This window comes from Hemiscyllium ocellatum, chromosome 1 (assembly GCF_020745735.1).
Source record: "Hemiscyllium ocellatum isolate sHemOce1 chromosome 1, sHemOce1.pat.X.cur, whole genome shotgun sequence".
In the NCBI taxonomy this organism is placed as follows: domain Eukaryota; kingdom Metazoa; phylum Chordata; class Chondrichthyes; order Orectolobiformes; family Hemiscylliidae; genus Hemiscyllium; species Hemiscyllium ocellatum.
The window spans coordinates 116,281,622-116,297,974 of record NC_083401.1 but is presented as its reverse complement, the minus strand read 5'-3'; the positions used below and the strand labels follow the sequence as shown (position 1 = coordinate 116,297,974).

General features: G+C 42.7%; 1 protein-coding gene across 1 annotated transcript in view; it reads right to left on the bottom strand.

The window, feature by feature from the left end:
• The window catches only part of lgi2a (leucine-rich repeat LGI family, member 2a), a 40,213-nt gene extending 24,099 nt beyond the window's left edge, over window positions 1-16,114 (bottom strand). Inside the window, exons 1-2 of the mRNA XM_060826514.1 lie at window positions 15,933-16,114; window positions 14,980-15,051 (exon numbers count right to left, since the gene is read on the bottom strand). Coding sequence (XP_060682497.1) covers window positions 14,980-15,051; window positions 15,933-16,114 — 254 coding nt within the window. The remainder of the gene's footprint in view (window positions 1-14,979; window positions 15,052-15,932) is intronic.
• Between the last annotated feature and the right edge of the window lie 239 nt (window positions 16,115-16,353).

Genomic DNA, 16,353 nt, shown 5'->3' with positions numbered 1-16,353 from the left:
TCTGGTGGTGTCGGCAATCAGGGACATTGCCCACATGCCCAGGGAGGAACAGCAGTGGTAGACAGCGTGTGACAGGCAATGGCCTTAGTCCACAGAAGCTGCAGGAGTGCAGCTTTGCAATAGGGACACAGCTACCCCAAGGATGTGTCTGTCTGGCTGACCCCACAGTCAGGTTGGTGGTTACCCAGCATCCTCGAGGCCTGCAGGAGAAGTACCCATATCTGTACTCCATTGGCCCAGCCATCGCTCCTCTGGGCTGCAGGCATGGTGACAGGGGGAATGAGGCACACACTGTAGAGATGGCTTGACCCTCTACCTCCATCCTGACTGTACTCTCGGACGCTTGGTGGTCTAAGCCGAGGAGAGTCCATTTGCCTCCAGCAAAACCATCCACAGCATGTATGGGCTGTCCAGACACAAATTCCCACAGGGTCACCTGATCAAACCTCCAGGGCTAACATGCTCCTTCCACCCCAGACAGAAAACAGGGACTATAACTGAGGCATCGTGGGAGGCAGAGAAAGAAAAAAAATTATTGAGGCCACCATTTTGGCATGGATGACATTGCTCTGCCCATTAAGTATTATGTTTATATAAATTTGATTGCTTGTGTACTATGTCTGGGTTTGTCTGACTCTCTCTGTGGAGCCCTGAATGTAACTGTGCCAGCGTGATACCTACTTCCTGTCCATTCGGGATGTACCATAGATTAATGTCGGCGGCAAGAGTGGGCTGCAGCCTGTGGGACAAAGACAAACAAGGTGTACGGAGGGCCTTGGGTCCTGGTCACACCTCTGCCCCGCATCCTAAAACATCCCTATTCTTTCCCTGGCTTCTGGGTCCAATGAGGTGGTCACTCAGGTTGTGGTTGCAGTCATTTTCATTTGTGTTGGGCAGTGTCGATTTCCAGCACAATGGAAAGCAGCAGTGAGCACCTTCACTCAGTGACTTCCAGCCTCCAGTTCCCCGTGTTGGCAAGACCCTGACTCCCATCCTAACTGCCCTTCCCATGACCCCCACAGGCTTTGCACCTCCCCAGGTCCTTCCCCAACCCATCTGCATGAACCTGCAGCTGCCAAACTTTCCCTGCCCCCGGCACTAATGTAGGTGATGATCACGAGAGGTGGTGTCAGTCAATACGCCCCTTCTTTGAAGCCTGGGTGATATTGAACATGGATAAACCACCTCCTCCCCATGCATTATCCCTTTCTCATCAATGCTGTACTATATCTGTGCAGACCTACCACCCCACCAACTTCCGTATACAGCGTATCATCCACCGTCATTTCCGCCACCTCCAAACGGACCCCACCACCATGGATATATTTCCCTCCCCTCCCCTCCCCTATCAGCATTCCGAAAAGACCACTCCCTCCGTGACTCCCTCATCAGGTCCACACCCCCCACCAACCCAACCTCCACTCCCGGCACCTTCCCCTGCAACCGCAAGAAATGCAAAACTTGCGCCCACACGTCCTCCCTTACTTCTCTCCTAGGCCCCTCAGGATCCTTCCATATCCGCCACAAATTCACCTGCACCTCTACACACATCAGCTATTGCATCCGCTGCACCCGATGTGGCCTCCTCAATATTGGGGAGACAGGCCGTTTCTGAGAACATCTCTGGGACACCCGGACCAACCAACCCAACCACCAAGTGGCTCAACACTTTAACTCTCCCTCCCACTTCACCAAAGACAAGCAGGTCCTTGGACTCCTCCATCGGCAGACCATAACAACACGACGGTGGGAGGAAGAGCGCCTCATCTTCCGCCTGGGAGCCCTCCAACCACAAGTAATGAACTCAGATTTCTCCAATTTCCTCATTTCCCCTCCCCCCACCTTGTCTCAGTCAAATCCCTCGAACTCAGCACCATCTTCCTAACCTGCAATCTTCTTCCTGACCTCTCCACCCCCACCCCCACTCCAGCCTATCACCCTCACCGTGACCTCCTTCCATCTATCACATCTCCATCGCCCCTCCTCCAAGTCCCTCCTCCCTACCTTTTATCTTAGCCTGCTTGGCACACTCTCATTCCTGAAGAAGGGCTTATGCCCGAAACGTCGAATCTCCTGCTCCTTGGATGCTGCCTGACCTGCTGTGCTTTTCCAGCAACACATTTTCAGCTCTGTACTATATCTGTCCCATACAAATACAGTTGCTCCCTCACAATTATCATGCCCCTTCCCCAGCCCAGAAGAATAGGTTCCCGGCTCTCCTTGCTTAACTGAAGCACCCATTTCCTCCTCATCCATGCCCCTCACCTATTCCCCTTGCCCTCATACTCACCTTTCCAATTAGTTTCTCTGAATGAAGCCAATGGACTGACCAAGGCCTTCAACAAACTGACCAAACACACTGCAGAGAAGTGCCCAGACACCTGTGCTATGCATATCCACAACTGAGTTAGCCCCAGTTTCTGGAGTCACACCTCCAGTCACAGACTGACCATGAGTCCCCAACCAGATGCCTGACTGTGACTAACCCCATCTGGTATAGCAGGCTGCCCTTGGCTTAGTGCTGAGACCTCCCAGCTGATGGATGCTTCCATGGACTTCAGTGAGGACTACGCCCCGTAGACATTGAGACATGGTTACTTGCTGCACACACAGCATGTTTACCATGTAAGCCACTGGTGAATGTGTGAGATTGACAAAGCACACTACCATACAGTGAGATGTAACCCCCTGTACATCCCCTTGACTGAGGGCTGTAGATCAGGAGGGCAAGCTGTTTGGTTGTGAAACTGAACAAATCAGCATAACACGGCAAGGGAAGGATGCTATGAGTATCCAGATAGGTGCTAAGCGAGGGAGTGCTAAGAGAGCAAATGACCATTCGTGTAATGTGGACTGGTCCAATATGTGAGCTCAGTGCCAAACCCAGCACTTAAAATGTCCTTGCAGCAGCTTTTCAATGCTAGTTGCTGGTTTGCTCTGTAATCCAAGTCTCAGCTTCCTAAAGGCCTGCCAGTTGACCAGAGAATTGTATAGGAGATACAGTTGTAGAGTCAACCGTAAATGCAGTTATGCTGGGAACAGTATCTGTTGTGCAGATTCCCAAAGCTCTTTCCATGAGTTCAACAAGTAACAACCAAATGGCTGAGCCAAAGATACTGTTTGGTCCTAACACCCATGAACAGCAATAGATTTCTTACAATCTGTAATAAAGAAGGAAGAAGAGAAAATGAATCGAATAGAAAAATGTTGAAAAATTTCTTATTATTTATTTTTTCTTATGTCTTTGTTTCTTTTCCTGGTTATGTTCATGTATGGACAGAACCGTAATGCAAACAGCACCTTGGCCTTCATTGAAAGTCATCATCAATTAATATCCAAGAGGTAAGGGAAAAGATAACTTTTCTGTGGGATTGCTCAAAGTTAACTCACTTACCAAGCAAGATAATTATCCTTAAGAGCCATGAAACTATGTACCTTATTAGCACATGAATGTTTAAGCCATGCAAATGGAATTCTTATGCATGTTATTGTGTTAATGTTAAACAGATTACAGCTACCACTAAATTAACAGGACACTTTTATTAATAGAGGCTGGATGAACACACAGCAAGGTAGTCAGCATCAGCAAGTGGAGAAGTCAATGTTTTGGGTAAACCTTCTTCAGGATTCCAGCTCCTCAGGACCTTGGGCTCCAGCATCTGTCTCTATCTAGTTTTATTAATATGACAAATAGTCACCTGTTAACATTGGAAAATCCTATTTTAAGGCTCATATCTACATATTGCAAAACCTTCACGTGAAAGAGTGTGTATGTGCTTTAATAATACGAATATGGCATTATTCATTGACTGAAGATCAATAAAGATGCTCATCGTGGCTCTCTATGCATTGTCCCATTTGGTGACATTCAGTTGGAGATACAGCGTACAAACCAAACCTAAAAATAATTGTCATGAATAGGAAATGTGACCAGCTTTGGAATAATTTAAACATTTTTGGGCTGTTGCATTGTCTTTATGGCAATTTTTGTCCAGTTCACAACTATTTATTAATTCAGCTTTTGATGCAAGTTGCTCATCTTGTTTATCTGTTCATTTGAACAATTTGTACTTTATTTATAAATTACATGTTTATTTTTCCTCTATTTGATTTGCTCTTCCAAAAGAAAAGAAAAGTTTGGATTAAAATGCAGTGGCAAATCCTCCCACCTGATGATCAGGACAGATCAACCACATCACAAACTATGTATGCCAATAGCAAATTGCAATTAGTCAGAGAATGCAAAGCTTTTTAGTCAATTGTCCTCAAGAAAATATTGAGTCATTGGCAGACATACATCAAAGGTTTTACTGTTGTCCTGCTCTAAGCTTTTACTGATATTGATTGAATTGAAGAATTGCAGAGATTAAAATGCTCCAGTGCTCCAAAGATGCTCTAAAGTAACTTCTATAAGCAGTTAGCTCAAGGCACAAAGGTCCATAAACAGCTTTCTCAACCAACTGCCAATCAAGGGCCCTTAAATGGTTCAGTAATGGCCATGTGAGGACCTGAGTTCACCACTGGCACAATGACTTGTTTTCCTCGCAGATCAAAAAGTTTCCAGTTTCTGAACTGGAAAACCAGTGTGAATCTGCCAGGGAGGGGTCTTCTATTTGCCTACATTTGGGAAGAATTGGGGCCAGGGTTTAGGCAGGGAAGAAGGTAGTCAATGAAGGTTACACCCTACCCTTTTGCCTCTGAATTTCCACTCTGCAACATCCACCTGGTGACACCCAAAAGAAAAGCAGATGCATTCTCACCAATATAAACCCCTTAAGCCTGGCCTCCAATGACGATCTTCAGGACCCACAAGCTGCCAGAACACCTAACAGCTTCCAGCAAGTTAGCTTTCCGTGTCAAAGCTTATGATTCGCAAGAAACACGAATGGCTGATTAGAGCAGTTGTTTGGATCTGGCAGGCTTTTTCATTGGGAAAAGCAGGGTATGAGACTTTTAATGCATGGAGCACTAAATCGTGACCTTACTTTATTATATCTGTGAACAAAATCTGTTTGCTTTAAAATTATCACTCAAATTTCTGATTTGAATGATTATATAATACATTTGTATTCAGTAGAATAATTGTTGCTCCAATACTTTCAGTAAATAACTGAAACCAGCTTTCCCCATGTACCAGTTTTTCACATAATGTGATCAGTATTTGGGTATAACGATAGGATAACTTAGCCACCTAAAACTTTCAAAATAAATCTCATTGATTGATTGCTGTTCCCCAAAAGTGTATTAGTCACATTAGTAAAATATAAAAAAATACAGAACATAGGACTTTGTTACAAAAATTGAATTTTGTGATTAAAGTAATTTAAAAAGGAGATCCTTGAGAGTAGTAATATCTGGATTACTCCTGGTGCTGTGAGCTAGTGAGGGCAGGAATAGGAGAATAGATCAGATGAATGTATAGCTGAGGAGCTGGTGTATGGGAGAAGGATTCACATTTTTTGATCATTGGAATCTCTTTTGGGGTAGAAGTGACCTGTACAAGAAAGACAGATTACATCTAAATTGGAAGGGAACTAAATACTGGCAGGGAGATTTGCTAAAGCTGCTCGAGGGGATTTAAACTAGTAAGGTGAGGAGGTGGGACCCAGGGAGATAGTGAGGAAAGAGATCAATCTGAGACTGGTACAGTTGAGAACAGAAGTGAGTCAAATAGTCAGGGCAGGCAGGGACAAAGTAGGACTACTAAATTAAAATGCATTTATTTCAATGCAAGGGACCTAACAGGGAAGGCAGATGAACTCAGGGCATGGTTAGGAACATGGGACTGGGATATCATAGCAATTACAAAACATGGCTCAGGGATGGACAGGACTGGAAGCTTAATGTTCCAGGATACAAAAGCTACAGGAAGGACAGAAATGAAGGCAAGAGAGGAGGGGGAGTGATGTTTTTGATAAGGGATAGCATTATAGCTGTATTGAGGGAGAATATTCCCAGAAATACATCCAGGGAGCTTATTTGGGTTGAACTGAAAAGTAAGAAAGGGATGATCACCTCATTGAGATTGTATTATAGACCTCCTAATAGTCAGCCGGAAATTGAAAAACAAATTTGTAAAGAGATTTCAGTCATCTGTAAGAAAAATAAGGTGGTTATGGTAGGGAATTTTAACTTCCAAACATAGACTGGGACTACCAAAGTGTTAAGGGTTTAGATAGAGAAGAATTTGTTAAGTGTATACAAGAAAATTTTCTGATTCAGTATGTGAATGCACTACTAAAGAAAGTGCAAAACTTTACCTACTGTTGGGAAATAAGGCAGTGCAGGTGACTGAGGTGTCAGTGGGGGAGCGCTTTGGGCCAGCGACCATAATTCTATTAGTTTTAAAATAGTGATGGAAGAGGATAGACCAGATCTAAAAGTTGAAGTTCTAAATTGGAGGAAGACTAATTTTGTAAGTATTACGCAAGAACTTTCAAAAACTGATTGTGGGCAGAATTTCACCGGTAAAGGGATGGCTGGAAAATGGGAAGCCTTCAGAAATGAGATAACAAAAGCCCAGAGAAAGTATATTCCTGTCAGGGTGAACGGAAAGGCTGGTAGGTGTAGGGAATTCTGGATGACTGGAGAAATTGAGGTTTTGGTTAAGAAAAAGAAGGAAGCATATGTAAGATATAGACATGAAAGATCGAGTGAATCCTTAGAAGAGTATAAAGGCAGTAGGAGTATCCTTAAGAGGGAAATCAGGAGGACAAAAATGGGACATGAGATAGCTTTGGCAAATAGAGTTATGGATAATCCAAAGGGTTTCTACAAATATATTAAGGACAAAAGAGTAACTAGGGAGAGAATAGGGCCCCTCAAAGATCGCAGGGCAGCCTTTGTGTGGAGCTGCAGGACATGAGGGCGATACTAAACGAGCATTTTGCATCAGTATTTACTGTGGAAAAAGACATGGAAGGTATAGAATGTGGGGAAATAGACTGTGACATCTTGGAAAATGCCCATATTACTGAGGAGGAAGTGCTGGATATCTTGAAATGTATAAAACTGGATAAATCCCCAAGACCTGATCAGATGTACCCGAGAACTCTGTGGGAAGCTAGGGAAGTAATTGCTGGGCCCCTTGCTGAAGTATTTGTATCATTGATAGTCACAGGTGAGGTGCCAGAAGACTGGAGGTTGGCTATCATGGTGGTCCACTGTTTTAGAAGGGTGGTAAGGACAAGCCAGGGAACTATAGACCAGTGAGCCTGACCTTTTTTGTGGGCAAGTTGTTGGATGGAATCCTGAGGGACAGGATGTATATGTATTTGGAAAGGCAAGGACTGATTAGGGATAGTCAATATTGTTTTGTGCATGGGAAATCATCTCTCACAAACTTGATTGAGTTTTGAAGAAGTAACAAAGAGGATTGATGAGGGTAGAGCAGTTGATATGATCTATATGGACTTCAGTAAGGCATTTGACAAGGTTCCCCAAGGGAGACTGGTTAGCAAGGTTAGATCTCATGGAATACAGGGAGAACTCACCATTTTGTTACAGAACTAGCTCAAAGATAGAAGACAGAGGGGAGTGATGGAGGGCTGTTTATCAGACTTGAGGCCTGTGACCAGTGGGGTGCCACAAGGATCAGTGCTGGGTCCATTACTTTTCATCCGTATATAAAAGATTTGAATTTGAGCATAAGAGGTATAGTTAGTAAGTTTTCAAATGCCACCAAAATTGGAGGTGCAGTGAACAGCAAAGAAGGTTACATCAGATCGCAATGAGATCTTGATCAGATGGGCCAATGGGCTGAGGAGTGGCAGATGGAGCTTAAGTTTGATAAATGGGAGGTGCTGCATTTTTGGAAAGCAAATCTCAGCAAGACTTACACACTTAATGGTAAGGTCCTAAGGAGCGTTGCTGAACAAAGAGACCTTGGAGTGCAGGTTCAAAGGTCCTTGAAAGTAGAGTCACAGGTAGATAGAATTGTGAAGAAAGCGTTTGTTATGCTTTCCTTTTGGTCAGAGTATTGAGTACAGGAATTGGGAGGTCATGTTGCAGCTGTACAGGACATTGGTTAAGCCACTGTTGGAATATTGCATGCAATTCTGGTCTACTTCCTATCAGAACGATGTTGTGAAACTTGACAGTGTTCAGAAAAGATTTATAAGGATGTTGCCAGGGTTGGAGGATTTGAGCTACAGGACGAGGTTGAATAGGCTGGGGCTGTTTTCCCTGTAGTGTCAGAGGCTGAGGGGTGATCTTATAAAGGTTTATAAAATCATGAGGGGCATGGATAGGATAAATAGACAAAGTCTTTTCCCTGAAATGGGGGAAGCCAGAACTAGAGGGTATCAGTTTTGGATGAAAAGGAAAAGATGTAAAAGAGACCTAAGGGGCAACCTTTTCATGTAGAGAGTGGTATGTATATGGAATGAGCTGCCAGAAGATGTGGTGGAGGCTGGTACAAATGCAACATTTAAAAGGCATCTGAAAGGTTATATGAATTGGAAGGGTTTGGATGGATTTGGGAAGGGTACTGGCAGGTGGGACTAGATTGGGTTGGGATATCTGGTCGACATGGACAAGTTGAACCAAATGGTCTGTTTCCGTGTTGTACATCTCTATGTCTATGAGTCTATTAGTTTTGATGTGAAATATTTCACGAAGAACTGTAAATCAATTTTGGAAAATAATGAATTAAACAATAATATCATCAAGTAAGTTTCCTTGTCAAATAACATCTGCATAGATTATCCTGTTGCATCTGCTTCTGAAATATTAAGCTATAAAATTTCTATGAGCCAAACATAAAAATTATAACTTCAACAATCAGTCAATTTATTTATCAATCTTCATGGTGGAACCTTTGCAAAATCTTTTCATTGCTCAGACATATTTTCATATCCAACCCAAATAGATGGAATGAAAATTGCCTTTGGCATCAAGGATTCGAAGTGAGATGGGTTGAAGCCATAGGACTTTTGTCCCTACTGGGCATAGACCTGTGGGACAAAACTGTCCCTAAATAATCAATTTTAATATCAAAGATATCTCAGGATAATTGGTATGAAAAATGTAACAAGAAAAGTCATACTGATGCAGGAATTGCTGTGTGGTGCTGTTCAGGACTTCGGTTGCTGGCACAGATTACAGACAGCTTTACCATGCCAGTGTCCATCTGAACAGGGAGTAATGGATGTTTACACTAGATTCCTCAGATGGAAGAGTTTCATTGCAAAGTACTAACATGCGATACTTCAGTCAGCACATTTTGTAATGAATAGAATCCACAGCCAAGAAGAACATTATTTTGTAAATTATTTTTGAAGTTGGCATCATTTTAGTTACTTCATCTCTAAATGATTTAATATATCATTCTCATTAAATATTTCAGAACTAATAACTGTAAGGTTTGATAATTACCAAATAGGCATCCTATTCAGAAGAAGGTGAAGTGAATTTGTCATTCCTTTTTTGTTTATTCTGTTATTAGTTGAAACACAATAATATTGAATGCTTAATTTTCAGTTTTTAAACTTGGCATGCCTCTCAAATTTGCTTTCAAATTTTGTGCTCCAACCAAAACATTCAGTTATCAATTTATGTTTAACACGAGCATTAACATGAATTTCTCATGTTGCTAAATGTTTTGAATAGGTCTTGAACAGGACTTATGGATATTGTCTGACAGCATTTGCAGTAGAAGAGCTGATAAGGAGTCAAGACAACATGAGCAAAAATGAAAGCACAAAGAATTGGAGGTAATCAAATGGTTAGAAAATACGATATGAAGAATGGGTATAAGGAACCTTCTATGAATCAAAGCAGTGATGTTGTTCAAGGATCTGCACAGGAATCATAGCATTACATCTATATATTAACACTTGTGTGAGGTAATAAGAAAGTATATATATGTAGGTCAATAGAAGACACGAAGTTAGAAGGTACAATAAGCTGTGAAGAAGGAACACAAAGTTACAGTTGACAGATTAAGAACTGTCACAGATGGATTGCAAATTTTGGAGATTTGAGTTCATCAATGTTAGATCTGAAATCAGAGGAATTTCTTAATGGTGAAAGATTAGGTGTTGCAAAAAAAAAGTAAATTTTAATTTTCCCTGAGCAATTCACTAAAAGTGAGTGCAAAGGTGCAAAAAGTAATGAAAAAGGTTAATGCAGTGTTGACTTATATTGCAAGGGATTATATTACAAGATTGAGGAATTATGCTTCAGTTGCTCAGGAATTCAGTCAACCCTATGTGGACCACTGTATTCGGTATTGAGCATTAATGTTTCAGAAAGTATATGTTCCTGTGGTTGAGAGTGAAGTGTAATGATAGTGGGAGGAGGGATACGCTGTAGATTCACCAGAGCATTACTAAGGCTGAAAGACTTAAATTATAAAGACAGGTAGTTTTGACTGCTTTACATTCTCTTGAGTTTAGTAGGTGGTTGGATGATTTTCCAAAGATTTTTAACTTCAAAAAAGGATTTGAAAAAGTCAATGAGATAATTCCCTCAGTGATGGTAACTGGAATAAGAGGGCTCAATCCCACAATTATAAATCGACTATTCAGGAGTGAAATAAGGGAACAATTTTTCATGCAGGTTTATAGAAATTTTCAACTTTACCCCAGACAGCTGTGGATAATACATCAATTAAAACTTTCAAGACTTTTGTTAGGTATTGAAGGGTGGAAGGGTTCCCTCTCTAGAGTTAATGGGGTGGGAAGAAGGGCTTTGCACGAGGTGTAGAGAGATAGCATATCCTGAGTGAGACACAGTATTTCTGGAATTTAGAGCGCAGTGGGCATTGAACTGGTGAGTTGTTTCTTTTTTTCAAAAATTCAGATGTCTAGTTAAAGACTAATAAGGTAGCTGACTTAGCTGACTGAGGGATGGTTACCAGTCAGACACCTGAAGCCAGAATAGGGTTTCAATAGATGTTAATTACTTTTGAAGCTCAATGACTGTGAGCCATAGATTCATAGAGATGTACAGCACAGAAACAGACCCTTTGGTCAAACTCACCCATGCCAACTGGATACCCTAAATTAATCTAATACCATTTTCCAGCACTTGACACATATCTCTCCAAATCCTTCCCGTGCATACAACCATCCAGATGCTTTGTAAATGTTGTATTTGTACCAGGGTCCAACACTTCATCTCTCATTCCATACAGTCTGTGTGAAAAATTTGCCCCTTAGATCTATTTTAAATATTTCCCCTCTCACCCCAAACCTATGCCCTCTCGTTCTGAAGTCCCCCACTCCAGGGAAAAGATGCTATTAATCCCGCTCATAATTTTATACACCTCTAAGGTAATCTCAAATCACCTCAGCTCAATTTAAGATAGGGATTGTTGGAAGTGCATGATTAGTAAGCTTCACTTGAGCAATTGGGAGAAATCACACTCTGTGCAGGACAGACAGACTGAGTATATGTTTCCGGGAATTTGGTACAAAGGAGAAGAGGTGACTTTTTTTAAAACTTCTTTGTGGTTTATGACTTGGATGGATGAAATTCTATAGTAATGAGGGCCAGGGAAGAAGCACCCTCGAGTAATTGATATTATTCAAAATCAAACATTTTCTAAAGGTTTAATTTGAAAGGGATAATGCATGGCAGAAGAGCTTAAGGCTGTGCTGTGTTCTTCCTGCTCAATGTGGGAAGCCAGGAACATTTCCAATACCTTGGGCCAACATGTGTGCAGGAAGGGTCTCCAGCTGCACTCTCTGGAGGCTTGTGTTTCAAAGCTGGAGCGCCAGCTGAGGACACTGTGCAGCATCAGTAAGGCCATGACTACTGTGGACAGAATGTATAAAGAGGTAGTCACACCATTGGAAGAAAGGGAATAGGTGACCACCAGGCAGAGCAAGAGGACTAGACAGGCAGTGCAGAAGTTTCCTGTGGCTACTTTACAAAATGGATATGTTGCTTCGGATACTGTTGAGGGGAATATGACTATTGTGTGCAGATTTGATATCTTTATCTGAGGAAGAATATTTTTGCTATAGAGAGAACAGAGTGAAGGCTCACCAGCCTGATTCTTGGGATGGTAGGATGATAGGAGGAGAGGTTGATTCAGTTGGAATTATATTTGCCAACATTTGAAAGAATGAGGAGCAATATCATAAAAACCTACAAAATTCTAACAGGACCAGACAAGGTAGATGCAGGAAGAATATTTCTGAGGGAGGTCCAGAAACAGTGGTCACAGTCTAAGGATAGGGGTAAACCATTTAGGACTGAGATGAGGAGAAACCCAGAGAATGGCAATTCTGTGGAATTCTCTACCACACAGAGCAATTGAGGCCAAAACATTGTACAATTTCAAGGAGGAGTTGGGTGTGGCACTGGGGTGAAAAGGATCAAAGGATATGAGAGAGAAACAAGATCAGACTATTGAGTTGGATGATCAGCTATGATCATAATGAATAGCGAAGCAGGGTTTAAAGGGCCAAGTGGCCAGCTCCTCCTATTTTCTAATTTTCTATCCGTGAGTTTGCCCTCAAAGGATACTCATGCACTTCTCAATACCTCACTAATTAGGTTCGGGGCAAAAAAGACTGTGGTCAACCTTTCAATCTGCCACTGATTAAGGCTTTTAAGGAATCAGTTAATGGTCACTTTAGGACCTCACCTGGCCTTGTCCTCAATTACCTACCTTCCCAATGGGTGAGAGGGATCGGAGTTTCACATATAAGCCTCCATTTGCGCCTCCAATCTGGAGGCAGCAGAGGTGGAAGCAAGAGGCAGCCTATCATTTTCTGCTTCTTCCTCAGACCACCTGACTAACACACTTCCTGTGACCTCCACCTAATGACAACAGGAGAAAAGAATCAGTTAACTTCTTGTTGCTAGATCCCCCATGGAGTAGGCCTTGAGCTGCGATCTTTAGGGTCCATAAGCTGCTGATATCAGATTGGGCCTGGAATTTCTGGTAACCCAGGATGCTGATGTCAAGGCCTGTGATGGATCAAGAACCATACCTACATTCACCTGTCAGCTCTCACCAGGCATGATCAGATGAATTTTCCCTCAGTGGACACGTTATCACCATCTAACACACTCACCCCACACTACACCCTATCAAAGAAATATAGAGTAAAGGGATTGAAGCACATGATCTAATGTAATAGCAGAACAAGCTGAAGGGTTGAACAGTCTGCTTTTGTTCTTTTGTATAGGGACTTGGTGGTACTGTAATAATGTCACTGGGCTAATAATCCAGACCACTGCTTTATGGACAGTCATTCAAATCCATCCACCACAATTGTTAGAATTTACATTCACTATATCAATCTGGAATTGAAATTACCATTGATTGCCCTAAATACCCATCTGGTTCACTAAACTCCATGAGCACAGGAAATCTGCTGTCCAGGTTTGGTGGACAAATTGTACCTTCCTATTTAAATTGCCAAGTAGTGACTCTCTGACCACCAGCTCAAGGGCAGTTCGGCATGGGCTGTCAATGCTGACCTTGCCATGGATACTCACGTGAGCAAAATGCGCATGTGGCAAAAATTATTTTTTTTAAATTGGTTGAATCCTATTGAAAATTTAAAAAGTGTGGAGATATTCCTAAAGTATTTATGCTGTGTGTGTGTTTTCAACTTGCCAACAAGGTATGTTCTGGAATTAAGGTGATTTTCCTTATCATTCCTTTCCATGCTGTGTTAAGGAGAAGACTAGCTTAGATTAGATTGCCTACAATGTGGAAACAGGCCCTTTGGCCCAACAAGTCCACACTGATCATCCGAAGAGTCACCCATCCAGATCCATTTCCCTCTGACTAATGCACTTAACACTATGGGCAATTTAGCCAGGTCAATTCACCTGACCTGCACATCTTTGGATTGTGGGAGGAAACCAGAGCACCCGGAGGAAACCCACACAGACACTGGGAGAATGTGCAAACTCCACACAGACAGTTGCCCAAGGTGGGAATTGGACCTGGGACCCCGGTGCTGTGAGGCAGCAGTGCTAACCACTGAGCCACCTTGCTGGAAGGAAAACATCACATCAAATGTAAATTATTTTCATCTCTCATTAGGCAAGTATAAACAATAATTTAACAGATGAAGTCAATGGTATAATTGAACTCTGACTGGTTTTCTAACATTTAGCTGAGGTATGGGAGTGAGTACACATTCAGTGGTGACTGACTGTCTGCCCCCACTAAGAGAAAGCTCACCATACTGAACTCCAGTCAGTTATATTAAGAGGTCCACTGCCCACTCCCCAGTGAATTGCAGACCTTGATGCTGAAGTGGATGGATTCTCACAAGATGAGCAAAGTAGTTCTGGAAGAGAAGGGTCATTTCTGTCCTCTATTTGGGACTTTCTCAACTTGCCAGCAATTAAAGCTCTTAAGTGATCAATTACCGGTCACTTATGAAATTCACCTCACTCCCTGCCTGGGTCCTGGAGACCGTCTCTGCATAACGAGTGATCAGGGAATCCAACAGCAAGAAGGTAACGTATTTTTCTTTCAGGATAGGGGTGGTGAAATCCCCGAATGGAGCCTCCCTGTCACGCAAACAGGAAAGTTGCTCTGGTTTCTGAGTTGAGAAACCAGCCACCTTTCCCACTTTCTGGGAAGCAGCTGATCAGGCCGGGAATGAGGTGAATTTCATAACTGACCGGTAATTGATCACTTAAGAGCTTTGATTGCTGGCAAGTTGAGAAGGTCCCAAATAGAGGACATAAGGGGCCCTTCTCTCCAAGAACTACTTTGCTCAGCTTGAGAATGTGGAAACTATCCGATGCCAAATCTCGCAATTATTTGCCCTTCTCGCCATTTTCAGAGATGAGTCATTTCTACATTCTAGTTATCGATCACTGAAAAATGCCGAACTTCAGATTCACCACTGCCACCAACTCAGCAGGGTTGATAACTTGGCAAATCTTTTGATTTTTAACTCAATAATTGCGCCAGAATCGAACTGGGTTATCCAGAGGGACAATGAAAAGATGGCTATATTCTACCCGTCCCCAGATAAGCAATGCAATACTCACAGAAGCTGCAAAAACGGCAGGTTTGAGAACATGCCTTCTGTTATTTCACGATAACTTCCGTTTACCAAACTCCTGGGAACAAAATACAAGCAAAAGCGTTAAGCGGATGCAATTGTTTGTCATGAGTATAGATTGACCTTGATTATGACTGGGGTGATTTAAAGCGAACAGTGAGACATTTCTCTTAAATAAACACACATCCCTGTGTCTTGCAGGCTTAGATAAAGATGCGTCCATTTGCCATGATGTACTTTAGTCAGTTTTGTTTTTCTCCAGCAGTCTCTCTCTTTCAAAGTTCTTTGCACTTTCTCAAGGAAGAGAAATCCCTTGCATCGTAGATGATTCTGCAAACTTGTAGCATGGCTACTTAGAATGAGGGGCGAAAAAGTTGAAAAGGAATCTAACATTTATTCTTTCGCACAAAGACTACCTTAACCTTTAATTTGTGTGTGTTGTGTGGAAGCAGGAATTGAAAGCTGGGGTTGAAGGGCTGGTGACTGAAACTCCCACGGGAGATGGGGGCAGCTGCTGAAAGACCGCCTGCTTCTGTTGTTTCGTAGAAGTAAAAATTTAAAATTGAAAACAAAAGGAGCTTCACTAGTATCCTGTCACTGCGTTTCAAAACTGCTGTTAAATCACAAATTGGCAGCTTGTCCAATCTCCTGCACTGCTAACAGCCGCTGTCCAGCCTCGCTAACATTCAGCGTTAGCCTTCTGGCTCTTGAACAAATGAGAGTTATGTGGATGTTGCACAGTGCAGTGAGATCCAGTTATAGAGAATATGAACAATCTCTCTCACTGGTGGTTCAATTTAAACTTCATTCCCCTGTTTCTGTTTTGTTTTATTCTCAAGCGATGCTGTCATCTGAAGCAATAAAGCTTTGTCAGTTCGTTCCCAGTCAGATACAGAACAGAGACTAGACAAACCCTGTTACTGGCTGCTGGTTACTTACAGGGAGATTATATCATTGGGGGCAATCCTCGGGACAGATGAAGTTCCAACGCACATGACAGCATCCCTCGTACAGCTGCAGCGAGCTGGGCATCTCCCCGGCTTTCTCAGCTGAGCTCCGGATAACAAGCTGATCCCAACTGCGGCAGAGAGAAACGCCAAGCTCTTGTTCAGACTACCCATCTCTGGGTTTTGACATGCTCGCCTTCCAATAGTCCCATCCCCTGCACAGTGCTGCCTGCGGCTCGCACTTTCTGCACCGTCCGCCGTTTGCACAGAGCGCTGACATCAGCGAGGAGCTGCAGCCCAGGCTCCAATGAATTATTTATTGAATGTTCTGACTCCAGAGAGTTTAAAAATATCCACTTCCAGCCACAACCTGCCCTTTGCGCACCGGCTTGGCTTTCTCCTCGTGTGGGTGA